We start from the raw sequence: 27,972 nt of genomic DNA on the forward strand, positions 1-27,972 counted from the left end.
GGTGACAGTCACTGAGTAGATAAGAGGTGATGGGACCCACACAGCACAGGTGAAGGGACTGACCTTAATTATAAGGACAGTTCCGTAAATAAGAGAGGGAGATGTTGGTCAGTTTTATTTTTGGTAACAGGAAGAGGAAAGAGTTCCCATCTGATGGCTGGCTACTTTTCGCTTTGGAAGGAGAACACAAAGTCATCTGCTGAAGCAGTAGTACTGTGGGTCAGAGGGTTGCGAGGTGAAAAGAGTTTGAAACTGCTTTACAGAAACTGAGAGTACTTAGATCAGAGAAAGGTGGTAGGATTGCTGGGTCATGTTGTAGATCTACTTGAGGTTATGCAAATGGATTTGTAGTGTAGCTAATATGCCCTTTTTTATAACTTCATCCAACACTGCTCAGCCAGCTTTTGCCGGCTGGCTCAGAGAACCTGGAGAGTTGGATTCACCCATACTTGGGGTTTTGCCAAAAAGACTGAACAAAAAACAGAGTTGGAGGAAGTTTCGAATACTGGAATACATGTTATTGAGATGATGGAAATCTGAGCTGAGTCAGGGAGGGAATGAAAAAAGGTGAGGAGCTGATGGAGAGTTGCAAGGTCTATAGACAGATGGTACTACTGAGGTCAAAGAAAGATAGAATGGAAGTCACTGAATAAGCAATAATAGTAATACTAATAATAGCCAGCATTTATTGAGTGCTTACAGTGGGCCAGGTCCTACTCTGTGCATTTTAAATATATTAATTCATTTTATCCTCATAACAACCCTGTGTGGGAAGTACTATTAAAACTGAAGCTCAGTAGAGAAGTAATTTGTCTAAATCACACAACTTAACAATGGATGGGATGGGATTCACATTCAGGACTACAGAGCCTGCATATTTAACTGGAGTGCCCCATCGAAGCTGTTTGAAGGTAAATAGGAAGTGGTATTCAGGAAGGAGAGGAGATTTCAGTCAGAGAGCAGTGTTTGCGGGTAGTTACAGATGATAAAGTCCAAAGTGTGACCATGATGGGGTTGCTGAGTTGTAGTGAAGAGGTCATTAGAGAAGATGACAAGGGACATGGAGCCCAGGGTGTTGGAAAGGGCATTTGGGTGAGAGCTGATGTCAGATTATGGCAGAACTTGGCTTGGTTGATTGTGTTACTGAATTGGGTTTGTTTGCCCAACTTTGCAGCAAGCCAAATGCTGAGATGCCAAGGTTTGCTTCAGAGAAACGGTTTATTCACGAGACAGCCAAGCAAGGTGAAGGGAGAACAAATCTCAAATCTGCCTCCCTGAAGATAGGGCTTAGGGCTATTCATGGGATAAAGAGGCAGGGTGGTCTGAGGCGTGGGGAGAGGTGACTAGAGGTAAGAAGAGGGAGGTAATTGGTGGTCTGTGCAAATGTAGTCGAGCTTCATGGCTCTTCATAGGACACATGTTCAAAAAATGGTGGAGTTAACATGTTCTGAGGGTGGAGGTTTTGGCCCTCTGACATCTAAAGGTCATCCATCGGACACTCACGCAGGCCCAGTTGAATGGTGAGTGGTTTCAGCTGGTCTGAACTGGGCAAGAACTAATTCCAAGTTCCTGAAAAACAACTTAAGCAACCATTACCATTGTGACCCATATGTCAGAGGTGTTATGTATAAGGAAGCTGTGGGCATCTAGTTTAAAATCAATTGAAAGCACGTGAGGCGGGACTTCCCTGGTGGCACAGTGGCTAAGGATCCGCCTGCCAATGCAGGGGACACGGGTTCGATCTCTGGTCCGGGAAGATCCCACATGCCGCGGAGCAGCTAAGCCCATGTGCAACAACTACTGAGCCTGTGCTCTAGAGCCCGTGAGCCACAACTGCTGAGCCCATGTGCCACAACTACTGAAACCTGCGCGCCTAGAGCCCATGCTCCACAACAAGAGAAGCCACTGCACTGCAACGAAGAGTAGCCCCCGCTTGCTGCAACTAGAGAAAGTCCGTGCACAGCAACGAAGATCCAACACAGCCCACTCCCCCCACCCAAAAAAAAAAAAAAAAAGCATGCGAGGCAGGTTAGGTTTGGTGGGCCTAATTAGGTTAACACTCGGTTTCAACTGCAGACCTAGGAACTACAGATGAACCCCTTCATTGGATGAATGGAACTTACCAGACATGTTGTGCATAGTTATTTATGATCTGTTTGTAGCCCCTGCTAGATTGCTGGCTTCTTGAGGCCAGTTGGTATTATGTTTCTGGGAGCAATTGTAGGGCTGAGCATATATGTGTGACTGATGTGTTTGGTGAATGGATGACTATGTAAGGGATGTACGTTAACTGAAGTGAAACTCATTTTGGTATGCTTTCCTTAGCCAACTGATAATTTTCTATTCTCCTTAATGTCTTCGTTTGTTTGTTTTCCATAGGAAAGCCCATAACAGTGGTGAGGACTCAGATCTAAAGCAGAGGAGGAGGTAAAGAAAACAAATTGGAAGGAGGGTCAAGGGAGAGGGAGGGGGCTTAGAAGATTAGCACAGCCCAGACCTGAGGCAGGAGTGGGGAAAATGTTTTGTTTTATTAGTGGCTGCTTTAAGAGTATTGTAATTCTTTTTTAACTTTGAAATATCAATTTTGGCTTCAACTAGTTCTCAGTCTTCCTTTCTTAACGTCCTTAGGAGTTTCTCTTTTTTTTTTTTTTCTGCTCCTTTTGTCTTAAAGGAGCTGTCTCAGCTATCTCTTTTTTTTTTCTTTCTTTCTTTCTTTTTTTCTTTTTTTTTTGGCCGCACCGTGCGGTGGCATGCAGGATCTTAGTTCCCTGACCAGGGATCAAACCCGTGCCCCCTGCAGTGGAAGTGTGGAGTCTCGACCACTGGACTGCCAGGGAAGTCCCTCGGTTATCTCTTGCTACATTAAAACCACCCAAAGCTTGATGGTTGAACATAACAACAACCATATATATCTTGTGTGATTCTGTTGATTGAACAGACAGTTTGTTAGCTAGTCTAGCTAGTCCCGGGCAGAACGGCTGGCAGCCTGGGACCCCTCTCTGCCTGTGGTCTCTGCACCTGGCTAACTTAGGTGGCTGGAAGGAAGCAGAAGCTACCAGCCCTGTTAAGAGACTGTCCTAGAACTGGCAGAGTACCCCTTACACCTTCTTCTGTTGGTACCCCTTACACCTTCTTCAGAGTACCCCTTACACCTTCTTCAGTCACAGGACCAGCACAAATTCAAGGGAAGGGGAAATAAACTCTCCCTTTCTCCATGAAGGTAGGGGTTTGACAGGACTTTTGTGTCCATATTTAGTCCACCCCAGGGGCTTTTAGCTTTTCCACGTCAGAGTTCTGTTGGAAGTATTTGTTTCTGTGGTCCCTTCTGGGAGCATGGTGACATCTGCTTTAATCTGCTGTCATTTCTGTAGACATTCAGATGCCTGGCTGAACTGAGAAACTGACTGGGAGAGGGCTACGACAGTTACTTATGTTTGGATTAGTAGTTTTACCACAAAATTAATTCTAAAGAACCAACATGAACCTTTCTGAAATTTTTCATCTGTCATAAATGTGGGTTTTTTGTTTTTTTTTTCCTTTTGCTCTTATTTTGTTTTCAGGTCGCGCTCACGCTGTAACACAAGCAGTGGTAGTGAATCAGAAAATTCTAATAGAGAACACCGGAAAAAGAGAAACAGGTAATATTGGAAGGTCGTGGTTAATGGGAACTCTGAAATCAGAGGCTACCACTGGTCGTAGAAGCTGTGTGTCCTATGAATTTCTATGCCTGATTTTTCTCATCTGTGTTTAAGAAGGAATCTGGCATGATTTTAAAGCACTGTTTTAGGAAACCTCAGCTCTTTGGACTGAGTTTCTTATCTTTATAATAAGATGATTAAACAATTTGACAGTGAGGTTCCTTCTTGTTAATATAAAAAATGATGACCTATATTTAGGTACAACACGTGGTGAATTTGTTTAAGGGTGGTAAGAAATTCTACCATTTGTAGAGCGATTTCTCCCTGAAGTGTCTTTTAACATGACATCACTATCCTTTGCCCAGCCAAGAAACGAGACACTCATAGTTGCATAGTTTCGGCCTTATGTATGTGTACATGCAAATACGTGTTTATACTCGTGCCAGGCGCACACAGTTAGATGGGTAAATGCAATTAGTGCATGTCTTTAAGACTTATTCTTAAGAGCTTGTGAATGACATGATTTGACATGTAATCAATGTCAGTGATGGCTTAATGCACTAATCAGTTCTTCCTAGTTCCGAAATACTTATTTGAAAACAAGTAATTATGTAATGAAAGAGCACCAGTTTGGCGAGGTGAGGGATTTGGTTACCAGTTATGCCAGTTTCCAACCCAGTGGTTCTCAAATGGGGACAGTTTTGTCTTTCCCTGTGTTCCCTGAGGACATTTGGCAATGTTTTGGGATACTTTTGGATGTCACAATTGTGTGGGGGGGATTGCTGCTGGCTAGGAAGGCTGCTAAGCATCTTCCAATGCACAGGACAGCCCTCTACAACAAAGAAATATCTGGCCCCAAGAGTGTCCGTAGGGCCACTGTTGGGAAACCGGTTCTCACCTGACGTGGAGTCTGGCTTGGTTGCTTTATTTTTCTGGGCCGTCTTTTTCTCCTCTGTAAAATGAGGAAGTTGGATAAGATAATCTCCAAGGTCCTTCTTTCGTGCTCAGAGCTCTTGTGCTGGTCATGCATTGAACTGGCCTCCCTCTCTAACTACAAAGGCTGTGTAATAACAGCCCAGATAGCATTGTAAGAGTGGGCCATTTTCTTAGGAAGCTTTCCATGTGGAGCCTTCTTAGGGGCTGGCATCACACTAGATAGAGGTGAGATCTCAGTGTGTAAGGACACCTTTCTCAAGGAAATGATTTCAGTTTCTTAAGATCTATAAAAAGCCAAGTGTGGAGGGTAGCTCTCCCTCAGGTACCCTCTTCCTGCTCTAAAATTCAGTATTTCTGCACAGACAACACAAAACAAAGCAAAACAAACAAAACAGCCTCCCTCCCCCATTTGTACTTACTGATCAAGCCAGTATCTTAATAAATGTATTTCTGTTTTGCTTGGTGTATTCTAAGTTGAGCTCATAGGTGCTCTATTCTCAACTTCTCAGAAGGTAACCTATTTAAAAACAGTGTCTTTTCAGGCCAAAAGTGCTCACGGTGACATTTGCTATTAAAATGAAACACTATTTAAAGGTTGCCAACAAGTTCCTAAATAGCTCATTACTGATCTAGGGGCCCTGGCTTCAATTTTCCTTCTAGGTGTTTTCTCCCTCTACCCCAATTTCTCCTCCCACCCCAGTTTCATGAACAATTTTTTAGACTGGCTTTCTTTGCACTGTATTTTAGAATGGTGGTGGTTCTGAATGTTTAAATGCAAATGTACTTTGTAAGGCTATTAATGAGAAATTGCTTTCAAAACACACTGACACAAAGGTTTTCAAAATCATTTCTTTTACCTGCAGAGATATTGCCCTAGGGTTATATAAGCTGCCTGTGTCTGTAGAAGATGAGGTCTGGACTCTAGCTCTCAGGGGCATAGCAAAAAGTGGGCAGAGGAAGAAACATGTCTTGCAGTTCCAATATCCACTCCTGAAAATCCTGGTGTAGGTACAGTGTGCAGGGAAAGATGGTGCAACACATTACACTGCCCTTGGGTGCCACGTACCCATTACACAATGCTGCCGCTAACCCCTCCGTCCCATTATTAGCCTTTAAAATTTTGCCAGAACGCAGTCATTCCACCTCGGGATACATGGGTCTCAGTATTTACACTGCGGCCCTGCTGATGGTCCCATTACAGGCACAGTATGTCTTGTGTCTGTAATGAAGGGTTGTCAAATGATGTCTGACTTTCTACTTTGGGGGAGAGAATGAATCTCTTCAACCTCAGTTGTCCTTCCTTATTTTGGTCGGAAGCATGACCCAGCCGAGCTCTCACCAGCGTCTTCTGTGCTTTTATTAAAGGACTCTGGTAACCCTAGAATGGGGCAAAGTGAATCTTGAACATGCTGATGTTCTGCTTCCTGCCAGCAAGGTCTCTAAATTCAGCCCTGGATGCTTCCTCACTTTGGAAACCAGAACCTGCACCCGACACACCCCGCTTTCCTGTCTCCCCAGGGGAACTGTAGCCTGAGGCAGAGGGACAAAGACTGCACATTTGCTTTTCAAGCACTGTTTTGAAGCCCATGATGTGTCCAGTGGAACTCTGGACAGAGTTCCAGAGAGACTTTCTGGAGACTGTGTGTGGTCTTTGGGATGTTCTTCCCTATGCTACTCTTTCTTGCTGTTTTTTTTGTTTTTGTTTTTGTTTGTTTGTTTGTTTAACATAAGGAAGGTCTCTCCTATTAGGTTTGAGACAATTCTGTGTAAATACTGTTTTTTCACAGTGTCTACCCGTTGGATTTTGAGCTGTCTTGCTGTTCCCATGGATGACAATTTCAATATCTCAGATTTTGTGTTCGGAGAAACACAGGTTAACAAGACAATGTTCACAGATCAACTTTATCCAAATCAGTAGTTGTGGCTTTTAACAACCATGAAAAAAAAAAATCATAATCCACATCGACTCTGGAAGGCTAGTATCAGAAACAAGGATTGTTGTTTAGATTCAGTTTTAGAAAAATATAACTGTAGGTAAGCACCCCCTCTGTCAGTTTTGGGTCTAGAGCTAATGAGGCCAGATGGGTGAGGGCTGTGCAGTAACTGCAGGGTTTCATTCCACAGAAGTTTCCGACAACACCAGAGGCTTCGAGCCTCCTTTGTTTGGGGAATTGTTTATGTCTTTCTTAATCCCCTTTCACTTCAGTTGTTGTTTCCTTACTGTTTTCATAATCTGCATGGGTACCTACAGTTCTCTAGATTTTAAGATTTGAGAACATAGATTTTTCCTCCCTTTGTATAATACCTGGAAGTTGGAGCACAGTTTCTTGTGATAACATCTCAGATGACAGAAAGTCCTTATTTTCCCCTCAGTGTCTCTACTTACACCCTCATCTTCATTTCTCTTCTCTTGCCTCCCTTTTTACTATATCACATTATTTTTCCTCATCCAGTTCCCTTTTTTCTCTTTTCTTAGCTTCTTTCTCACTCTTTCTTTCCTGTCTTCTCTGACATCTGTCTCTGTTTAGGAGCCAGTGATGTGTCAAAAAACCCCCAAGGGTGTGGGTCAGGGTTTTGGTTCTGCCATGTCCTGCTGTTTGACCTTGGGCAGCTCATTTAACAAATTTAAACTTAGTTTTCTCATCCCTAAAATGGAGTGCATACTACCTGATCTGCTTTCTTGAATGAGTTACTGCAAAGACCAAATGAAATCTGAGAGGTGATAGCACTTTGGCGGAGGGAGCCGGACAGTTTAATATCTAATTTTGGAGTCACTGCCTCTTTCTTTGGCTGTCCCCACCTCTCCTACACCCTCTTTCCAGCCTTTTCCACTTTTCTTTTAACCTTGTCTTCCATTTCCCCATCTTCCCTAACTTTACACATTTGTATTTTCAGACTAGGCATTCTTACCCTCTGATTGATGGGTAGGTTTTAGGGGTCTCATAACCCCAAGAAATTGTATGTAACATTCTTTGTGTTTCTAAGTATACAATTTTCTGGCGATAGTCTGTAGATTTAATCAGATTCTTAAGGGGGTGTCTGACCTCCAAAGAGTTATGAAGTGGTCATTATGATCTAAATAGTGAGAGACAGATTGATATTGGAAAATGGAATTGGTAGGATTCAATTCACTGGTAGGATTGAAAACTAAAAGGCTACAAATTTCTTTTCAGATTACTTACTTTGTTATACCGATTTGTGAAAAAATCGGTTGAATTAAATTCATCAAATTGGAAACCTACCAAGTACAAAGCAGCATGAAGTTAATGTGAATATTAGATTGCATTATGTTTTACTAGTTAGAATTTTGAATCTTGTACCTAAGATCAGTCGTCTTTATGGGTCTGAGCCCCTGGGCCATGCTCAGGACTTGCCCACAGTGTATGTTGAAGGAGGACCTAAGAGGTAGACATATCAGAGTGAAGCCTTTCATAAACCAGCTTTCCCTGAAAATACCTAGAGCTTAATAAAATATCCTTCACGTTCAAAGAAACCGGTCTGCAAAATATCCTTTGTGCTGTTGATGAAAATCAGCACTCCTTTGGGCATTCACTGGGGAGGATCTGTGGATTACTCAGTCATTAGCTTTGATGTGTTGCTAGGCTTTTAGGATTTGAAGTGGGAGATTTGGAGGAGGTGGGCAGTGAGGCAGAGAACTAGTCTGGTGTTTTTTGCATAAGCATAAAAGTGGAAGTAACTCTGGAGCCTGGTGAGGATTAAAAGGGTAAGAGAAATGAGAGAAGCTGGGGGTAAAAGCTGGACTAGAATAAATTGGCAACAGGGGACCATTTGGACCTTTCCCAAATTTCATTCTGGGATGTTTGCATCATAATCACATGAGTTATGTACATGAGGTGATGTGTGTGCACACGTGTGTGCACGTGTGGGTGAAATAGAGCTCAGAACAAAGAACGGGGGACGGTGTGTTATGAATTTTGAAGATGCTTTGAAGATCTCTGTGCCTAGGAGCTGGTTCCTTTACCCTCTGAGTTTTAATTTTCACACATGCAAAGTGGGATAATACCTGCCCCGCCTACCTCACGGGGTTTATAAAGATCTGAGATCATGGATGCGCTTTGAAAAGCACAAAGGGCCCTGCATGGGCAGGTCCTGTTCGATTGGCGAGAATGTTCAGCGCTGCTCAGTGTTACCTGAAGTCCTGTTGGATCTGCAAAGTGGGGCCCAGCTCCCTTTAACAATAAAGAAGTCAGTATTTCTAACAGGAATTTGTTCTGCCACAAACGTTGTTAGAGTTTCCTCCTGCTTTTTAGACGTCTTTTAGAATCTGTATCTGAATAATGGATTAAGATGGTTTGAAGTATTTTAAATGTGTTCCACAGGTCTTTTATATTATTTTTCTGAAAAAAGAAAGAAACCATCCTCTGTGGCACTGCAGCTAACAGGGACAATACATTTGAGCCGGGGAGATCTAGATCACGGCTTTGGCAGGGTTTTGTTGTTGTTAGAGTGATAACACAAAGCAAAGCATTCCTGTCCCTCTGCCCTAGGGAAACAATGTGGTTTTGATGATGGCAAACTTAAACCAAGGGACGTTTCTTCCACATGGCCTGAAAACAGGTAACTGTTTCCTTGCAAGCATTTCCTCCTGCCTGGTCCCTGTCCCTGATTGAAGAGTCGGGGCTGGCTGCAAACCAGGTAAAAATTGCGGGTAGGGAGAGGGCAGTTCGTGCAGAGCCGATGGAAATGATGTTCACCGTGGTACAGATGGCACAGGGTTCTGATTTCCACTTTAATAAGTTGTATTAAGATTTAGACATTTGATGTGGATTATTTAGGGATTCCGGAGCATAATCCAAGTTGACAGAGATGACTGTGGAAGTGCGGAGCTGCGGCAAATGAGGAATGCTGTCAGATGACTAAAAGCAGAGCAGGTTGAACGATCCTGAAAACAGAAGGAGAGTTTGGGGAGGGAGATGGCACCAAACGCAGCCCGTTTTAGCAGGGAGAGCATAAGGAGTAAGTGGAAGAGATAGAAGCACCTTTAAGAGCAAATGAGCATAATTTATTGATGGTGGGGGAAGGTGGGAAAATGAATGAATTTTTTGCTTGCTGGTCTTCAGGGAGTATGTTGACAGATGCCTGGAACCAACATAAATTTCCCAAGGGAAGAAAAACTACTGAAAAAAAAAAGAAGACTGGTTTATAGCATGTGATCCAAAAATGAGAGCAGTGGTTGAGAAACACAAGTCCACAGTTCCCAGCTGGGAACTGCAGATTTAATATTAGCAATGGAGTGGTTGTATGAAGCAATTGTCTGGGAAGTTGTGCTATTGCTGAAGAGAGGAGAGTTTTTTTTTTTTTTTTTACCGTATCTGACTGGCTTATAAATAAAGCACAAATAGAGAACCATAATTTTAAAGCTGGAAAGGATCTTTACAATAATTCAGTAGATGAAGAAACAGACCTACCAAAGAAGGGTAAGCGTTTTGCCCAGGGTCTCTGAGTCAGATAATGACAGAGCTGGAACGAGGCTGAACTCAGGAGCGATGGGTATTGCTCTTATCACCTGGAAGTGTCATTATACACTTGCTCTGTAAGATTTCTCAAGTTCAGTATTACACATGGTCTTTATCTCAGTGAATGAGAAATGAATTAAGAACTGGTATAAAGGAAGGTCCTATTAGGAACAAAACTGCCCGGGTAAAGGTAGAGGATGAAGTAAAACCCGAGGGGATTTGTATAGGAATTCATTTGGTACTGTGAAGAATTTTGCAGAAGAGGCAAAACTATAATTGGGAAGATAGGGAAGAAGAGACTAGGAACAGTCATTATCTTCATTATTGTTGTCAAACGATTATATGACGTTTCGTCTTCCAAACCTTTTGCAAACTTTAAGTGTCAAATGCAGTTAAAATCTAAATTGCACGGATAGCCTGAAAAAGTAGGGTGTTGAAGTTTGGTGAGACATGGAGGAAATGTATCAGAATTCTCTTATTCTGAAACATTATTGGAGAATGCTCTATTCTAGAGCGACGCTGTCCCTCATACCTTGATTAAAAAGCAAAAACCTTCTTAGGGTAAGGCTTCTTAGCCCAGTTGCTAACTCTCCTTGGTTGTACATGAGGAAATAGACAAAATGTGATGCATGTAGAGTTATTGCCTTAATGGATACAGGAAAGAAACAGCATTTTTTGAGGTTCAACTTTAAATATGACATTTGAAAATGAATACATTCCCAGTGAAAATTTCAACGGACTCCTTTCCCCCCTTAAGACTTTCATGACTATCTGTCATATAAGACATTTTGACTTTCTAAAAGGTACTATATTGATATAATGCTTACAGTGTTTTTATTCTTCATAATGTAAATACCCACATTAAAATTAAAATGTAGCAGGAAAGGAGCAAAAACCAACACTTTGTGTGTGCTACACCTAAAGAGAAATGAGACTTATAAGGTAGAATCACGATAGGATATGTCTTTTACGTTTAAAGATTTCTTTAGTTACTCATGCATAAACAAAATAGTTAACTCCTGCCTCATAAGGACTCAGTGTTACAATACTCTTGCCTGTAGGGCTAGGGTTTTTCCTTTCCATGTAGCATCTGTATTTTCTGGAGCAGTTCAGTGATGGAAGAAATGACACTTTCATTCTTGTAATGAGGTACCATTAACCAGAGGCCTTTTGTAAGGGTGTAATTTCAAACTTCATTACAGACTAAGGCAGCCACACCACCCATTTACTCAGGAGAATGTGCTTCTGTTGTGACTCTCCAATGAGCCTTACATTTTTAATGTACCTTGTTAGAATATTTATGAAAGAGTATCCCCAGTAGAGGGCAACTGTCTTTGGAACATGTGGGTCCCAAGGATATTAACTGACACGGTTTCATTGCCCTCACTTTCGACTTTTTGATTAGGAAAATAAAAGTTAAAGGTACATGCCATCGTCTGAAATTCTTTCTGATTTAGTTCTTATTATTAGAAAGGTACAAGAAATATATGTGTTCTTGTCTCGGGAGTTTTAATTTTTGTTATCAGAGTAAAGCCTCAGTATGAAAGTAGCCAGCTAAATTCCACAATAGAAGAATGAGCATATACTGCTTGTGCTTCCTTTGAACTGTCTGAGGAATGTTTCTCTAGGAAAAGTATGTTTGCCTCAGTCAGGTTTCACCCTTGCTGGTAGGCTTGACCTCTCAAAAATATTTAAGGATGCTGATTTACTGATTTAAAAAAAAAAATAGTGAAATTTTGTCCTGTCCACAAACTGTGCAGCGATTTAGCTCACAATGGAAGCTGTAGTCTAAAAGACTCCAGGCTTAGGAGTTGCCAGGACCTGGTGTTATGTCAACCCCGGGCAATGCAAAGTGTGGGTTCCTGTGGGAGGGAAGACAGCTCCTTGCCAGCCTGACGCCTTCCCACTGTCTCTTCCTAACTTTGGATCCCTCAGTCCTGGGAGAGTCCAGGACAGTTCCCCCCGAGCAGGTCTGGTGGGTCACTCCCTGACTGTCACATGATACATGGAATGGCTCGGAGGTGTAGGTTCTGGCTATGAAAATACATACACATACACGTGTGTGTGTATGCGCACATGGAATTTTCAAATGAGAGTGTTTGCTTCAAAGACTGATTAATAATTATGACCTCGTCGTATACCTTCTCATATTTTTCTTCAGATGTTTCTAATATTCAGATTCATTCAGTTTTCATTTCCTCTGCACATGTCATTAGAAGAGGGAACTATGTTCTTGAATTTCTGAAAAATACCATGACTGTATCCTGTTAATATTCAAATAATAGCCTATTAGGAATGAAAGCTTTAGTGAGGAAATATATACAGTTCAAAGACTTGAAGTGTGTTACAGATAATTTTTTACTTAACACAATTCCTCTTTAATCTAGAGAGATTTAAATAGCTTCTTCCTCATAAGCTGCTTTTTTTTTTTTAATTGGAATTTGCTTTCCATTGTCTCTGTTTAAGTATAAGTGAGATGAATATATGTCACTTGCCTACTGGTTTGCATTATAAGCAAATCCAGATATCCACCCCACAGTGTGTACTAAGTGCTGTAACAGGGCAGCGGAAAGACATCTGTTCAGTGAGAGAAATGACTCCAGACTTGTCTGTTCTTTTCATTTCTGTTTCGAAGCAGTTATGCTCATGCAGTCACAGTACTGGGATGATAACCGTGCAATTCCATGCTGCTCTCCCACGCCCCGGGAGCAGCAGTCCGAAAGAAACACCCTGGAGCAGCTTCCTTAAGAACGTATATCAATTCAAAGTTAAAGATTCAAATAACAGGTGTTTGATTTCTGCAAGAAATACTCATGGCTTCACAGCATCATTGCAGTGCATTCCAGACATTATTTACACATTAATTAAGCACTTGCTTTAGTTAAGTACTTGGTTCCCTCTCTCCCCTGTAACACCTCACCCTCATTTTTAGAAAGACTTGATGCATCAAAAGTCCGAAACTTCTGCAGGCTGAGTGTGGTCCATGGATGGGTTTTGCCATGTCCATACAGTATTTCACATTCATAATTGGTTGCCATTACTTAAAAAATAGAAGAGTTTATTTAAAAAAAAATCCAGATTTGTGGATTATCTTTTAAAAACTGAGAGGATGAAGTAACATTGTCCCGTGCTCTTACATGGCAAGTGCCTGTGCCCCCCAGTACCCCCTCCCACCTGTTTCCCTGTCCCTCATTTTACATTCCCTGCAGGGCCCCTGGCCACGCTGAGTGCTGAGTGCTCAGCCCTCATTCCCTCTTAAACATGCAAGCAGCAAAACCAGAATGCTCTGTGCCTACTCAGTTGCTCAGGCATTATGCCACCATATTTAAATTCTTTTATTTGTAGCTTCGTGTCTTAAAAAAATGGAAAGTGTATGTGGCACTTACTGTGCATGAAAACTTGGACAATTTGTGAATTTTTAAGAGCATTTCAAAGGAAAACTATTCATTGCTGTTTTACTTAGTATATTTATATAAAATGATTTTGTTTCATGATTTAAGATTGTGCAGCAGACACCACTGTTTCTTTAGTCGAAACCTAAATATGTTTTTTTAAATTTATTTATTTATTTTTGGCTGCGTTGGGTCTTTGTTGCTGCGCGCGGGCTTTCTCTAGTTGCTGCGAGCGGGGGCTACTCTTCATTGCGGTGCGCGGGCTTCTTATTGCGATGGCTTCTCTTGTTGCGGAGCATGGGCTCTAGGTGCGCGGGCGTCAGTAGTTGCCGCATGTGCGCTCAGTAGTTGTGGCTCGCGGGCTCTAGAGCGCAGGCTCGGTAGCTGTGGCGCACGGGCTTAGTTGCTCCGCGGCATGTGGGATCTTCCCGGACCAGGGCTCGAACCCGTGTCCCCTGCATTGGCAGGGGGATTCTTAACCCCTGCGCCACCAGGGAAGCCCCTAAATATGTTTCAAATGAGTTTTGGTTTTGACACATGTCTTTTTACTAGAAAATTTTAAGCCGGGGATGAAGTCTGAAAATAACCAATATATGTTTACGTATTTATATATAAATATTATATACTTATCTACTTATGGATATATTAATACGGTTAATACATTCCTAGCTTTGAGTGATTATGGTAATATTGCAAAATAACTTTTAAAAACATGTTTAGGATGAACTGATAAAGCACCACATATGTGGATGTTAATTTTAGATGAATGGTCTTTCTTTCAGAATACGGCAGGAGAATGATATGGTTGATTCGGCGCCTCAGTGGGAAGCTGTACTAAGGAGACAAAAGGAAAAAAACCAGGCGGACCCCAACAACAGACGATCCAGACACAGATCTCGCTCGTACGTGCTCTCTCTTTATGCCTTGATTCAAAAACTCCGAGCTTTCGGTAGCATGCAGAGTCTAGGGCACATTGGGCTGTCTCTTTGAGGTCTTCTAAAGTGATTTAGTTCAACCATGATTATCCCACTGTTTATTTGTCATATATACCTTCTTATATTTGTTATGCTCATCGACTATATCTGAAGCAGTAGAAGTTGGAGCACAGCCAAAGCAAAATGTCATAAAAAACAAGGCTATCAAAATCATGTTTAGTTTTGTTTTTAAACAAAAGTATATATTCAACTGAATAAGTAGGAATAGTCTCCTTTGTTCTGGAGCCTGGCTGTTGGTGAAATACCTGCTGCTTATCTCAATTTGAGTCTGCAGAATCCTCTGAAGTCTTGTTCCAGATTAAACCAGATGTGAATAACTTCCCATCAAATCACCATTTGTGAGCAGTAGTCAGTGAGTGATTCATTACACCCCAGTGTTGAGATTGGCCTGCTCCTTCTGTTGCTAGGTAATGCCATGTGTGAGCATAATTACCCCATGATGAGGAGGTTGCCAGTTCCCCAAATTAATTTTCTTTTGCACTGATAAAGTTTATACTTAAACAAAAATGTTTGCATCATCCAGATTTAGACTCTCCACACCCACCTCTTGTCCCAAAGCATACCTTTTTTTGTTGTTGTTGCGCAAGAAGTAGATTTACTAATACAGGATGCACAAGCGGTCTCAGCTCTGCCCTGAGAGCTAAGTGGGAAAGCAGCTTTGGTTAGGGAGATTCACACTCCGTAGTCAGAGTGTGGGCCACCTTAGAAGGTGAGAGGCCCTGGGAGATACACCTTCCATAGACAGAATGTGGTCCAACTCAAAAGGTGAGAGCGGCCCCAAAGCATACCTTTTTAAAGTGAGTTGGACCTAACTACCTATCCTTTTATGATCCTGGGTGGTTAGATGTCTGGTGTTGCCTACTTGTGGAAGGAGGGATGGTGTCTCAGCAGGGCGGTGGGAGGATGCCTGGGAGTGGATGGGAGGCAGAATCTAGAGGTAGGTGGGGAGCTCTGAGGGAGCCGGGCAGAAGGGTGCCAGTTCAGTTTCACAGAGGCCAGGAGCGGGCTCCAAAGGGAGCACCCCATAACCCTAGGGGACTCTGCTCAGTCTTAGAGGCTTGCTTTCGAATGAGAAGTTAACGCATAATGTGTGTGTGTTTTTATCAGTGGTGCATCATAACGAATGATGTCTGTTTCTTCTCTAATAGAAAATTTGCAGGTAGTCACTAAGCACTGTACACTCTATAGATCTATTCTTTACTCCATTTGTTTTTGTTCTGGAACCTAACTGAAATGTTCAATTTAAAGCAGAAGTTAATAAACGTTTCCTTTGGCTTGCATACCACCTCTCCCTAATTCCATTAAAAAAAGAGAGGTTTAGAACAGGAAGAATCAAGCCCCAATTATGGACAGTTTAACCAAAAGGCACAGAACCCCAAGATAGGATCCCAGCATGGTCCTGGGCATATCAATTTTGCAACTATGCTTTTACCATTCCATGTGGAATCTTTTTCTATGAGGGACTTATTATACACAAGTTTTGGTAACTTGATATTAAATCTTAAAAACAGCATTCAGCTTTTCTAATTATTTCTAAAGCACTCTAAATTCAACTAAATGCCAATAATAAATTTCATTTATTAAATAAAGGGAAAAGTAAAATGAAATTAGGAAAAATCCTATATATAAACTTTGAAGAAGCCAAAATACATTTCTGGGGACAATAGTAAATAGTGAATAATCATTTATAGATAAAATTGATAAAGAGAATAATCCAAAGTTGTTGAGTATTACAGTTACTCTAATTCAGTTACATTATGGGGCAAATATTGTAGATGGCACTGTGGATTTAATCATTTTTAATTGAGTGATCTGAGATTCATTTAACACCCTAAGGAATAAACCTTTTTACAATTGAGGTAATTTGAGGTGAAATTTACATCTAGTGAAATTGCTCTCACCTTATGGGTAGAAGTCTATACATTTTGACAAGTGTATACATAGTGTATCCATCATGCCAGTCAAGATACAGAATTTAGAAAGTTCCCTCATACTCCTTCTGTTCAGTCCCCATCCCCCATAGGCAGCCACTGTTCTGATTTCTATCACCATAGATTAGTTTTTTTCTCTTACTGAATGTCACATAAATGTAATTATACAATATATGCTCTCTTAAAATGTGGCTTAGTCCATTGTATGATTATACCACAATTTGTTTATCCATTCTCCTCTTGATGGATGTTTGGATTGTTTGCAGTTTTTGCTGTTTTGTGAAAAAGCTCAAGATACTCCACACAAGTGTACCTGTGGAGTACGTTGTCTTTTGCCTTGGGGTAAATACATGAGTGGAATTGCTCGGTTAGAGGATATGTCTAACCACATTTAATTTTATAAGAAGCTACTAAAATGATTTCCAGAGAGGCTGTATCATTTTATACTCCCACCAGTAATGTATGAGATTCAGTTCTGCTCTATTCTTGCCAATATTTGGTTTTGTCTGCCTTGTTAATTTTAGCTCGTCTAGTTGGCTTGAAGTAGTACCCTGCTGATGACTGACAAAGTTAACCACATTTTCCTGTGCTTATTGGTTATCCATATATGTTCATTTGAAAAGTGTTCAAAGTTTTGCCCATTTTTAATTGTTGTTTTCTATTATTTATTTGTAGGGCTTTTTATATGTTCTGGATATAAGTTCTTTTTCAGATAGGTGTATTGTAAATATACATATCTGAAAAAGAATTCTCGGCTGTGGTTTGCTTTTTCATGTTCTTAACATTGTTTTTTTGGTGAGCAGACATTAAATTTTGATGAAGACCAGTATACCTTTTTTTTTTTCATTTATAGTTAAGGCTTTTTTTGCATCTTAAGGAATATTTGCCTACCCCAAGGTCACAAAGATATTCTCATATCTTCTTGTAGCAACTATATAGACTTTGCTTTTATATTTAGATCTGTGATCCATTTAGAGTTAATTGTTCATTGTATGAGGTAGAGGTAGATATTGAGAAGTGTTTTTTTTCCAGGTGTTTTTCCAGTACCATTTGTTGAAAAGACTGTCTTCATTGGAATGCCTTGGGGCCTTTGTTGAAAATCAATGGACTGCTTAGATGTGGGCCAATTTTGTTTCATTGATCTGTTGTTTGTCTAGTCTTAAGCCACCATGTTGTCTCAGTTACTGTAGCTCTACAGTAAGATTTGAATCATGCAGTGTAAATTGTCCAACTTTGTCCTTCTTTTTGTCAAGGTTGTTTTAGCTATTTTAGATCCTTTGCAGTTCTATGTAAATTTTTGAATCAGCTTGTTAGTTTGTGCACACAAAAAAGAAAAAAACCTGTAGACTTTAGATTAGGATTATGTTGAGTATCTATCGATCAATTTTGAGAAAATTAGTGTCCTACTCATCCATGTATTTAAGTCTTTAACTTCTTTGTTTCTAGGTTTCCAGTATAGTTATTGCATTTATTTTGTTTCTAGGTTTCCAGTATAGTTATTGCATTTATTTTGTTTCTAGGTTTCCAGTATAGTTATTGCATTTATTTTGTTAAATTTAATCCTAAATATTTAATATTTTCAATGGTATTGAACTACATTTTGTAAAATATTATTTTCAAATTGTTTGTTAGTATATAGAAACACAAATTATTTTTTTAATATTGATATTTTATCTTGCCATCCTGTAACCTTGTTAAATTGACTTACTAGCTTTGGAAGCCTTTAAAACATTTTTTTTCTTAGGATTTTCTACCTTTGCAGTCATTTTGTCTGTGAACAGAGACAGCTTTCCTTTATTACTAATCTTTTGCCTTTTACTTCTATTTCTTTCCTAAATGTACCAGCTAGATTTTCCAGAATAGTGTGGAATTACATTGTTGAGTCGAAGTGTTAAGAAAGCAGACATCCTTGGCTTGTTCTCTTTCTTGGGGAGAAAGCATTCAATATGTCACATTAAATATGATGCTAGCTATAAGATTGAAGAAGACCCCTTCTATTCCTAGTTTAAGAGTTTTTTTTTTATCATGAATGAGTTTTGAAGTTTGTTATTAGCTTTTTCTGCATCTGAGATGATTGTATATGGGTTTTCTTTATTCTGTCAGTGGAGGAATTACATTGATTCAGTTTTGAATGATACATCCTTGCATTCCTGGGATAAGATCTTAGTGATTCTTATCTATTATCCTTTCCGTATATTGCTGGATTCTATTTGATATTATTTTGTTAATATTTTCCTTTCCTATGTTCATGAGAAATTCTGGTTTATAATTTTCTTGTAGTATCTTTGTCAGGTTTGTTTTTTTTTTTAAACATGGTTATGCCGGTCATTTAAAATAGTTTAGGAAGTTTTCCTTTTTTTCTCTATCTTCTGAGAGTTAATGTAAAATTAGCAGTACTCCTTCCATAAATATTTGATATAATTTACCTGGGAAACCAACCCTGCCACAGATTTGCTTTGTGAAAGGTTTTAAATTACAAACTGAGGAATTCCCTGGTGGTCCAGTGGTTAGGACTCTGGGCTTCCACTGCAGGGGGCACGGGTTCAATCCCTGGTGGGGGAACTGAGATCCCGCATGCCACTGTGCAGTGTGGCCTAAAATAAAATAAAAAATAAACTAGTATCTCTTAAAAATAAATGAATAAATAAATTACAGACTGAAATTCTTTAGCAGATACTGGGCTGTTCAGATTGTGTCTACTTGTTATGTGTAGGTTTAGGTAGTAGGTGTTTTTAAAAGAATTTGTTCATTTTATCTAAGCTGCCAAATCTTTTAATAAAAAATTTGTTTGTAATAATTCTGTAGTATCCTTTGAACATCTGTTGTGATATTACCTTCTTCATTCCTGATGTTGATAAGTTGTGTCTTCTTGGATTTTTCTCCTTAATTGTGTTTTCTAGTCTTTCAGAGAACTAATTTTGGGTTTAGTTGATTTTCTTTATCTGTTATCTATTTCATTGATTTCTACTCTTTATTACTTCCTTCTATCTATTTTGTCTTTTATTTGCTCTTTTTTTTCATCTTCTTAAGGTGACACTGATTTTAAACCTTTCTTCTTTTTTAATATAAGTATAAAGTTCTAAATTTCCCCTAAGTCTTGCTTTAACTATATTTCATATATTTTGATGTGTTGTTTTCATTATCATGCAGTTCAAAATTTTTAATTTCACCCGTGATTTCTTTGACCTTGGTTTTTTTTAGTAGTGTGTTATTTAATTTCCAAGTATTTGGAGATTTTTCTACATATCTCATTACTATTAATTTCTAATTTACTTATGTTTTGGTTAAAAAAAATCTGTAAGATTTCAGTCATTTCAAATTTGTTGAGATCTGTCTTAAGAGCTAGCATATAGTCTTTAACGATGAACGAGCTGGTGGACTTGAAAAGAATCATTCTCAGTTGTTGGGTGTAGTTTACAAATGTCAAGTAGATCTAGTTTGCTGATAGTGTTGTTCAGATGGTCTATGTCTTTACTGATTTCTTTGTTTACCTTTCAATCAGTCATTGAGAGAGATATGTTAAAATTTCCAATAATGATTATGGATTTGTCTATTTTACCCTTTAGTTCTGTCAGTTTTTGCTTCAAGTTATTTTGAAGCTCTGGTATTAGGTACACACATATTTGTGAATTTTTTGGAGGGGGGTCTTCCTGATAAATTGACCTTTTTATCATTATGAAATGTCCTCTTTATTCTGGTGATACTCTTTACTCTATGTCCATTATAACCACACACTCGTGTGTGTGTGTGTATATGTGTGTGTGTGTGTATTTATATAACCATTACACCGTTTTCATGCTCACTTTTTGCATGGTATATGTTTTAATACTTTACTTTAGACTTAAGTATATCTTTATGTTTAAAGCTCATCTCTTGATCTCTTGTAGACAGCAGTATTTGGTCTTTTTTTTTTTTTTTTAATCTAGTCTGACCATCTCTAACTTTTAAATTGAATGTTTAGGATACTTATGGGTCATGTAATTATTAATATTTTGGGGTTTAAGTCTGCCATCTTACTCTTTCTTCCTGCTTACTGAATCTATTTTTTGTTAGTTTGTTCCTCCTTTCCTATTGTATTTTGTGTTAACTGAATATTTTTTGGTATTCTATTTTACTTTTTATATTGACATCTTAAGCTATACTACTTTTTATTATTTTTATTTAGTGGTTTCTTTATGACTTACAGTATGGTTCCTAATTTATCACAGTCTGTTTAGGGTTAATATCATAAAATTTTATTAAAACTTAGAAATCTTAGAAAAATATAGTTCTAATTATCCCCTCTTTGTTCTTTGTGCTGTTGTCCTATATTTGATTTTTGCATGTTAGTAACCCCACATTTCAATGTTACCATCTTTGCTTCAACAGTACATTGTTTTTAAAAGAAATCAGAAAAAGAGGAACAAAATTTTATAGTTAATGTGGTAGGCAGAAAATGTCCCCTAGATATGTCGATGTCTTGATCTCCATAACTTGTGAATATTTTGTTAGATGGCAAAGGGGAATTAAGGTTGCAGATGGAATTAAGATTGTTAATCAGTTGACCTTCTGCCAAGGAGATTATCCTGAATTATCCAAGTGGACCCAAGTAACCACAAGGGTTCTTAAAAGTGGAACAAGGGACAGAAGAGGAAGTCAGAGTAATTCAGTTTGAGAACAGCTTAACCTGCTGTTGCTGGATTTGAAGATGGAGGAAGGGGTCATCAACCAAGAATGTGGGCAGCCTCTGAAAGCTGGAAGAGGCAAGGAAATGGATGTTCTCCTAAAGCCCCCTGGAAGGAATGCAGCCCTGTCAACGTCTTGATTTTAGTCCAGGGACACCAGTGTCAGATCTGACCTACAGAAGTGTAAGATAATACATTTGTATTGTTTTAAGCCACTAAATTTATGGTAATTTGTTACAGTGGCAATAGAAAATGAATACAGTTGCCCAGTTTACTGTTACTTGTGTGTTCTGTTCCTTTCTCTAGATCCAATGTTCCATTTTCCTTCCTTTACATTTTTTGTAATACAGGTCTGTAGTTGATAAATTGTCTATTTTACTTTATATGAACATGTTTTTATTCTACTCTTATTTGTAACAGATACTTTCACTATCTATCAAGTTTGGGGTTGATGGTTTTTCCTTTCACACTTTAAAGAGATTGTCTGTTGTCTTCTGATCTCTGTCATTTGTGGTAAGTTAGCATTCATTCTGTAAACACTGTATGGAATTTGTCTTTTTTTCACTAGCTACTTTTATGACTTTTTTTCTTTATCTTTAGCTTTTTAGCTCTTTGATTATGGTGTGGCTAAGTGTGGTTTTCTTTATACAGTTGAACCTTGAACAACACAGGGGTTAGGGGCACCAGCCCTCCCATGCCCTCGAAAATTCACGTATAACTTATAGTCAGCCCTTGGTATACGTAGTTCCCCTTTATCCACGATTCCACATCTACGGATTCAACCACCTTTGGACTGTATAGGTACTGTAGTATTTACTATTGAAAAAAACCCATGTATAAGTGGACCCGAGCAGTTCAAACCCGTGTTGTTCAAGGGTCAACTGTATCTATCATTTTCTTCTGTAATTTGGCATTTTTCACCCAATTGGGGACATTTTTGGCCATTATTTTTCAAATTCTTTTTTCTGACTCATTCTCTTTTTCCTCTTGGGCATCCAGTTGTATATATGTTAGACCATTTGATATTGTCCCACAAGCAACTGAGGTTCTGTTCATGTTTCAAATTTTTCTCCCTTTTTCAATCATGGTAGTTTCTATTAACCTGTTTTCAACTTCATCAACCCTTCCTCCTACCCTCATAGTCCAGTCTGCTATTAAACTCATTCAGTGAACTTTGTACTTCCCTGTTTTAGAATTTCAGTTTTGTTATTTTTATACTTTCCATTTCCTGCTGAGATTTCCCATCTATACATTGATTACGTTCCTATTTTCCTTTAAGTTGCTGTATATATTTATACAAGATGTTTTAGGGGAATTCCCTGGCAGTCCAGTGATTAGGACTCTGAGCTCTCACTGCCAAGGGCCTGGGTTTGATCCCTGGTCAGGGAACTAAAATCCCACAAGCCTCACAATGCCCCCCCCCCGAAAAAAAAAAGATGTTTTAAGGCCCTTGGTAAATTCCCATATCTGGGTCTTTCAAAATCTATTTTATTGACTACTTACATTTTTTTTCTTTCCTAGATTATGACTATATTTTTCTTCCTCTCTGCTTGTATAATAATTTTTTATTGCATGCTGGAAATTTTAGAGGATATGTTGTAGGAGGTCTGGATTATGTTGTCTCTGGATTATGTTGTCTTCCTTTAAAGAGTATCAAATTTTGTTCTGGAAGGCAACTGAATTACTGTTGGATCCTCTTGATCTTATTTTTTATGCTGTGATAGGGTGGGACTTTTTAGATTTTGTCCTTAGCCTAGGGTATGTTCTTCACTTTAGGCTTGGTCCTTATTCTTAAGGCCTGGCCTTTCTGGAGTCTTAGTTGAATGCACAGAGTGCTCAGCATGGCTTCTCCACTGTGACTGCAGCAGAGCCTTGTCTGCTACCACTTCACACAGCTCTCAGCCTTGCAGTGGCTGTTTTCTGTTAGGCCTCAGAGTCCCACCCAGCTTATGTATAGATTAAATGTAGTGAATGTTCTCAGCCAACCTCTTAAGGAAAACCCCATGCAGACTTTTGGAGTCCCACTTTTTTCTTTTATCCTGCACTGTAAATTTCAGCCTCAAATTTTGATTTCTACCTCCTCAGCCCTGTGAATCTGTTGCTTCTTGAGTTTCACCTCCCTGTACCACATTGGGAAAGTGCCCCCAGGCAGAAAACTTGAGCAAATTGGTGGGGGGCGGAGGGGGGCGGTTAACCTTGTGTTTCCCTTCTCTCAAAAATCAGGCTTATGGTATCTGTTGCCCAATGTCTGACAAACAGTTGCTTTGTATATTTTGTTTTATTTTATAGTTTTTGAGGATGGGAAGGGAGGGTTTGTCTGATACCAGTTACTCCATTGGACCAGAAGTGGAAGTTCAAGAATATTCTTTTGAGGTAGAGTAATATCTTTGAATTGGGTATTGCTTCTATCGGATCAACTGAAATCAGAAAAGAGCCTTATGGTACTTTGAATTTAAAATCTTATTTAAACTTTCTTTTAAATCTTACCTTCATGATAAAGATATCAGATCAGACAGAGGGTTATTTAAGAACAATGCAATTGTATGAGAGAACCCCATTAAGAGTTTGATGTGTACCTTCCTGGAATTTAGTTTTAAAGCAAACCATAAAAAGACTTAGTAAATGTTTGTGGGATGACGTTGTAACTGAACTTGATTGTTTAACTATATAGCTGATATGGCCAAAGTACAGTTAACAAAAAAATCTGTTTGAAGAGTAGTTCATTCAGAAGTTGCTCTGGCTGCTGAGTAAAAAGCAGATTGAGAAAGAAAAGGAAGCAGGAAGAGCAATTTAAAAATATTCTGGTGGTCCAGGTGTGAGGTGATTTTAGCTCAGAAAAGATAGTGGTGGTGGAGATGAAGAGAAGTGGATGAATACACATTTTGGAAGGAGAGCCAACAGGTTCATAGTGTGAGAGATATCGTGGATGAATTTTGAGTTGATGGATTAAGTGGGTAGACATGCCTTTTTACCCACTCCATCCATGAGATGGAGTGAGGTGGTCTGGGGATGTGTGGGAAGTGACAAGATTTCTGTTCCATTAGGTTTGAAAAACCAAGTGGGTGATCAAATGGAAATGTCAGGTAGGCAACTGGATAAAAGTGTTCAAATTCTACAAGATGATGGATTACTTTATTTAGGACAAACTGGGCTCTGCCTTTTATTTGAGCTATGACATTAAAAACCTGAGGTTTGTTGACAATTAAGAAAATATCTGCTGAGTGCTATCGTCAGACCAGACCTCTGTCTGCCTTCTGCGTCTCCGAGTGTTAGCTTATTACCTAATCTCCACAAACTTCTAGAGTCATGTCTACAACACAGATGATACCATCCTCATGAGATTTTGCTGAACATTATTAAGTCAGATCACATATGTCAAGTGACAGTGTAAATACTCAGTTGCAGTTACTGTAATTAGTAAGTTCTCCAGGTCTCAGTTTATCTGTATAAACAAGGTACTTGATTTTTTTTCCCTTGAAATGAGGAAGAGCTGAGAAGTGAAGAGAGTCGGGTGGGGCCCAACTCACATTAAAATTAGAATTTGAGAATTTAGGAATCACTACAGCTTTTTTTTTTTTTTTTAAGTTAAAACATGGTTAGAGCACCATCTGAAGAAAATAATTAAAATTGTTCTTCAGATTTATTTATGAGTATATGTAGCATTTCAGATATATAGTAAACCACGTATCTCTCAGTTACTCCCATATTCTTGAATTCCTACTACAGTGTCTGTAAATGGCCCGTGTAGAGGTATCCAATGAGGATGAATGTTATGATACATCATTCATACATGATTCACTCATTGTTTCTTAAATCTCCAATGATAAACTAGAAACTTGTGTTTATTATTATATGCCAGAGACATACAGTAGTATAAAACACAAAATCTTCTCTCCTAAAACACATTAAACTGAAATATGATTGGATATCATCTAGAAAAATGTGAGAAGTACGGTTTTATCCAGTTTATTTTTCAGCTGCATTGCCATGACATTCACGTTTGCTTATCATTAGGAAACTTAGATGAAACTTCTTTTCTACGTGGATGAGTTTTTACTCACTGGGATATTTGGAGGAGGCATCAAAGCTGAAACAAGTTCGCATAGGTTCAACCTGTGTGTGCGTGAAGGCTCAGGCTCCCCCTGGTGGCAATAATGTCTTACTACTTCTATTGAAAAATGCTACCGTGGAAGATGAGGTTGTCAGGGTAGAATGATGTACCCAGTTAAACACAAAACAGAAGTCTGGTGCCTTAGATAAAGATTTAGCGTGAAGTCCCTGGAATTGACTCCTGAGCGATCTTCAGCAGCTAGGTTTCTGGGCTCTGTGGCTTTCTAATCTTTCTTTAATTCTGAGAGGGGGAGAGGGAAGGAGGGGAAGATTAAGACATCTCCTAATCCTATCTATTCTGACCACTCAGGAATATGATGAGGAATTACTGAGATATATGTTAAGTGCTTTGAATTCTTTAAATAAAGATGTTTTGTAAACTTAGTTTTCTTAGTAACACATTTTCAGCTCTAAATTTCCTTCTATGGCAGTGGTCAGTATAAGATCACAAAAATAATAAGTCAAATGCTGTCATACTTATTATTTTATTTTCAGTATAATATAATACACAAAACATAGTATATTATCTACTATACTATAATATATAGCATATATGCTATACTATATAATATATGGCATATATAATATATATACTATAATATATGCCATATATTATAGTATAATATTTTCTAGGTAATATAATTAGATTATTTGGAGGATGCAGAAGAACACTATAAGGAAGAAGAAAAATTATTTCTAAATGAAATTATTAAGAAGAAAAATTAATTAAGAAGAAAAATTATTTCTAAATGAAATAGTCTCATCGAAGAAATTTCTCTGAAAGGTGAATATTAATTTGAGTTATTGGTATAAGGTGTGTATGAGGAATACTTTTGAAAGATATTGGACTAATACTGGACTGCATGTATATTTTATATATACATTGTACCTATGGACAAATCATGGTTCTATTTCCTTAGGAATTTATTTGGAGAGTTCAAGTAAAACACCTACATAATTAAGCCTTTTAATTAAGAAAAATGGCTGTTAAAATTCCACAGCTTTCTGAATTCGCAAAATGATGTTGAGCTGCACCTAATGAAATCATCCTAAATTATTGATGAAATTTGTGCAGATGTCAGCATAAAAATGATATAGTTCTCATTAGCATGTAGCCTGTGTTTACATTTATTAAATCACAGGTTGTCTAGCAGTTGGAGATTAGCATTTTTTTTTTTTTTTAGCCTTGGGACTTTTCCTTGTCTTAACGCTGTTTGAAACTGCTGGCATTTCAGAACTCAGTTTGGTTAAATATATGGCTATTATGGTACTGTAGAATTTAAACATATAGACTAAATTCCTGAATTTTTTAAGACCAATATTTATGGCTAGAAGGACTGATGTTCTTTTAAGGTAACATTTCTGCTAATTTTTCTGAGATGGGAATGAAAGGCATTTCTTGTGGAATTGTAGCATTAATAACTTTTTAAAAAAAATTGACATATAGTTGATTTACAATGTTGTGTTAGTTTCAGGTGTACAGCAAAGTGATTCAGTTGTACATATGCTTTTTTAGATTCTTTTCCCTTATAGGTTATTACAAGATGTTGACTATAGTTTCCTGTGCTTGTTATCTTTTTTACATATAGTAGTATGTATATGTTAATCTCAAACTCTTAATTTATCCCTCCCCCCCGTAGTAGCTTTTTAAAACATGAAAATACCTTTTTTTTTTTCTGTTCTGATAATTAACGTAAGAAATTCTCTTGGCTAAAAGAAAAAAATCAGATAAGATAGGAAAGTATAAATAAGAAAATAAAAAATTACTTGCAATTCTAACACTCAGAAATATCTATTGTTAATCAATTTTTTGTATGTTGCTCATATTCATCTTTCACCACCACTAGGCCTGGTGTGGTGGCCTTGGGGGGGCGTGTCCTCCTTGCCCCTCATTGCTTTTTCTCATTCTCCTCCCCTCCTCCCTCAAAGCACTTAGCTTTGAGTCTCATGCCATCAGATTATTCCCTCGTTCTTTTAAGATTTAGTTCCTGCCTCAGTGTCATTCTCTCCAACACTATTCAATAGCCACATAATGGATCTTTACAATAACTTGGCCTCTTTGTTCCTTCACGAAACCTTAGCTGTTTTACTTCCTCATCATACCTTTGACCAGTGGTTTCTAATCTGGGGCAGTTTTTCCCCCCAGGGGACATTTGGCAATGTCCAGAGTCATTTTTGGTTGTCCCACAGGGAAGGTGTTACTGCGTCTGTGGGTGCTACTAATCATCCTACAGGGCACAGGACAGCCCCTGGCAACTAAGAATTATCTGACCCAAAATGTCAGTAGTGCTGAGGTTGAGACACCCTGCTCTAACTTGAAGATAGCCTCACTACTGCACCTTCCTGAAATAAGAATGATTCCCAGCAGAGTAGCTTCCTAACCTAGATATTATATAATACTATGGATTACTGGGTGACTTCCTGTGAGAATCAGATGCTGGTGTATAATTACAATGGAACCATCTCTCTCTGGGAACAGAATAATAGCTTAGTGCTTTTAATATTAGCACCTTCTCTGGCAGCATCATTGAATGCGTTAGCGTATTGTCTAGTGAATCAGACCAGCCAAATGTAGGAAAGGCAGATCCCATATAGGAAATCCTTCCAAAGAAGCATTTAAGTTTTTTGAAGCATACAATTTTATTCTTTATAACAAACTCTACCTTTAACAATACCATATTTTATATGTCTGAGACCAAGGCTTCATCTCCTCCCCTTTATCTTCTTTTTAAAAAAAATTTTTTTTAATTAATTAATTTATATTTGGCTGTGTTGGGTCTTCGTTGCTGCGCACGGCTTTCTCTAGTTGTGGCGAGCGGGGGCTACTCT

General features: G+C 38.7%; 1 protein-coding gene across 2 annotated transcripts in view; it reads left to right on the forward strand.

The window, feature by feature from the left end:
• The window catches only part of EPB41L4A (erythrocyte membrane protein band 4.1 like 4A), a 266,854-nt gene that overhangs the window by 229,809 nt on the left and 9,073 nt on the right, over positions 1–27,972 (forward strand). The window contains exons 17-19 of one of the 2 annotated variants that reach the window (XM_007192108.2): positions 2,380–2,427; positions 3,561–3,638; positions 14,226–14,345. In XM_007192108.2, coding sequence (XP_007192170.2) covers positions 2,380–2,427; positions 3,561–3,638; positions 14,226–14,345 — 246 coding nt within the window. The remainder of the gene's footprint in view (positions 1–2,379; positions 2,428–3,560; positions 3,639–14,225; positions 14,346–27,972) is intronic. The other variant, XM_007192109.2, reaches the window with a different exon arrangement.

The sequence above is a fragment of the Balaenoptera acutorostrata genome, chromosome 2 (assembly GCF_949987535.1).
Source record: "Balaenoptera acutorostrata chromosome 2, mBalAcu1.1, whole genome shotgun sequence".
NCBI lineage: Eukaryota > Metazoa > Chordata > Mammalia > Artiodactyla > Balaenopteridae > Balaenoptera > Balaenoptera acutorostrata.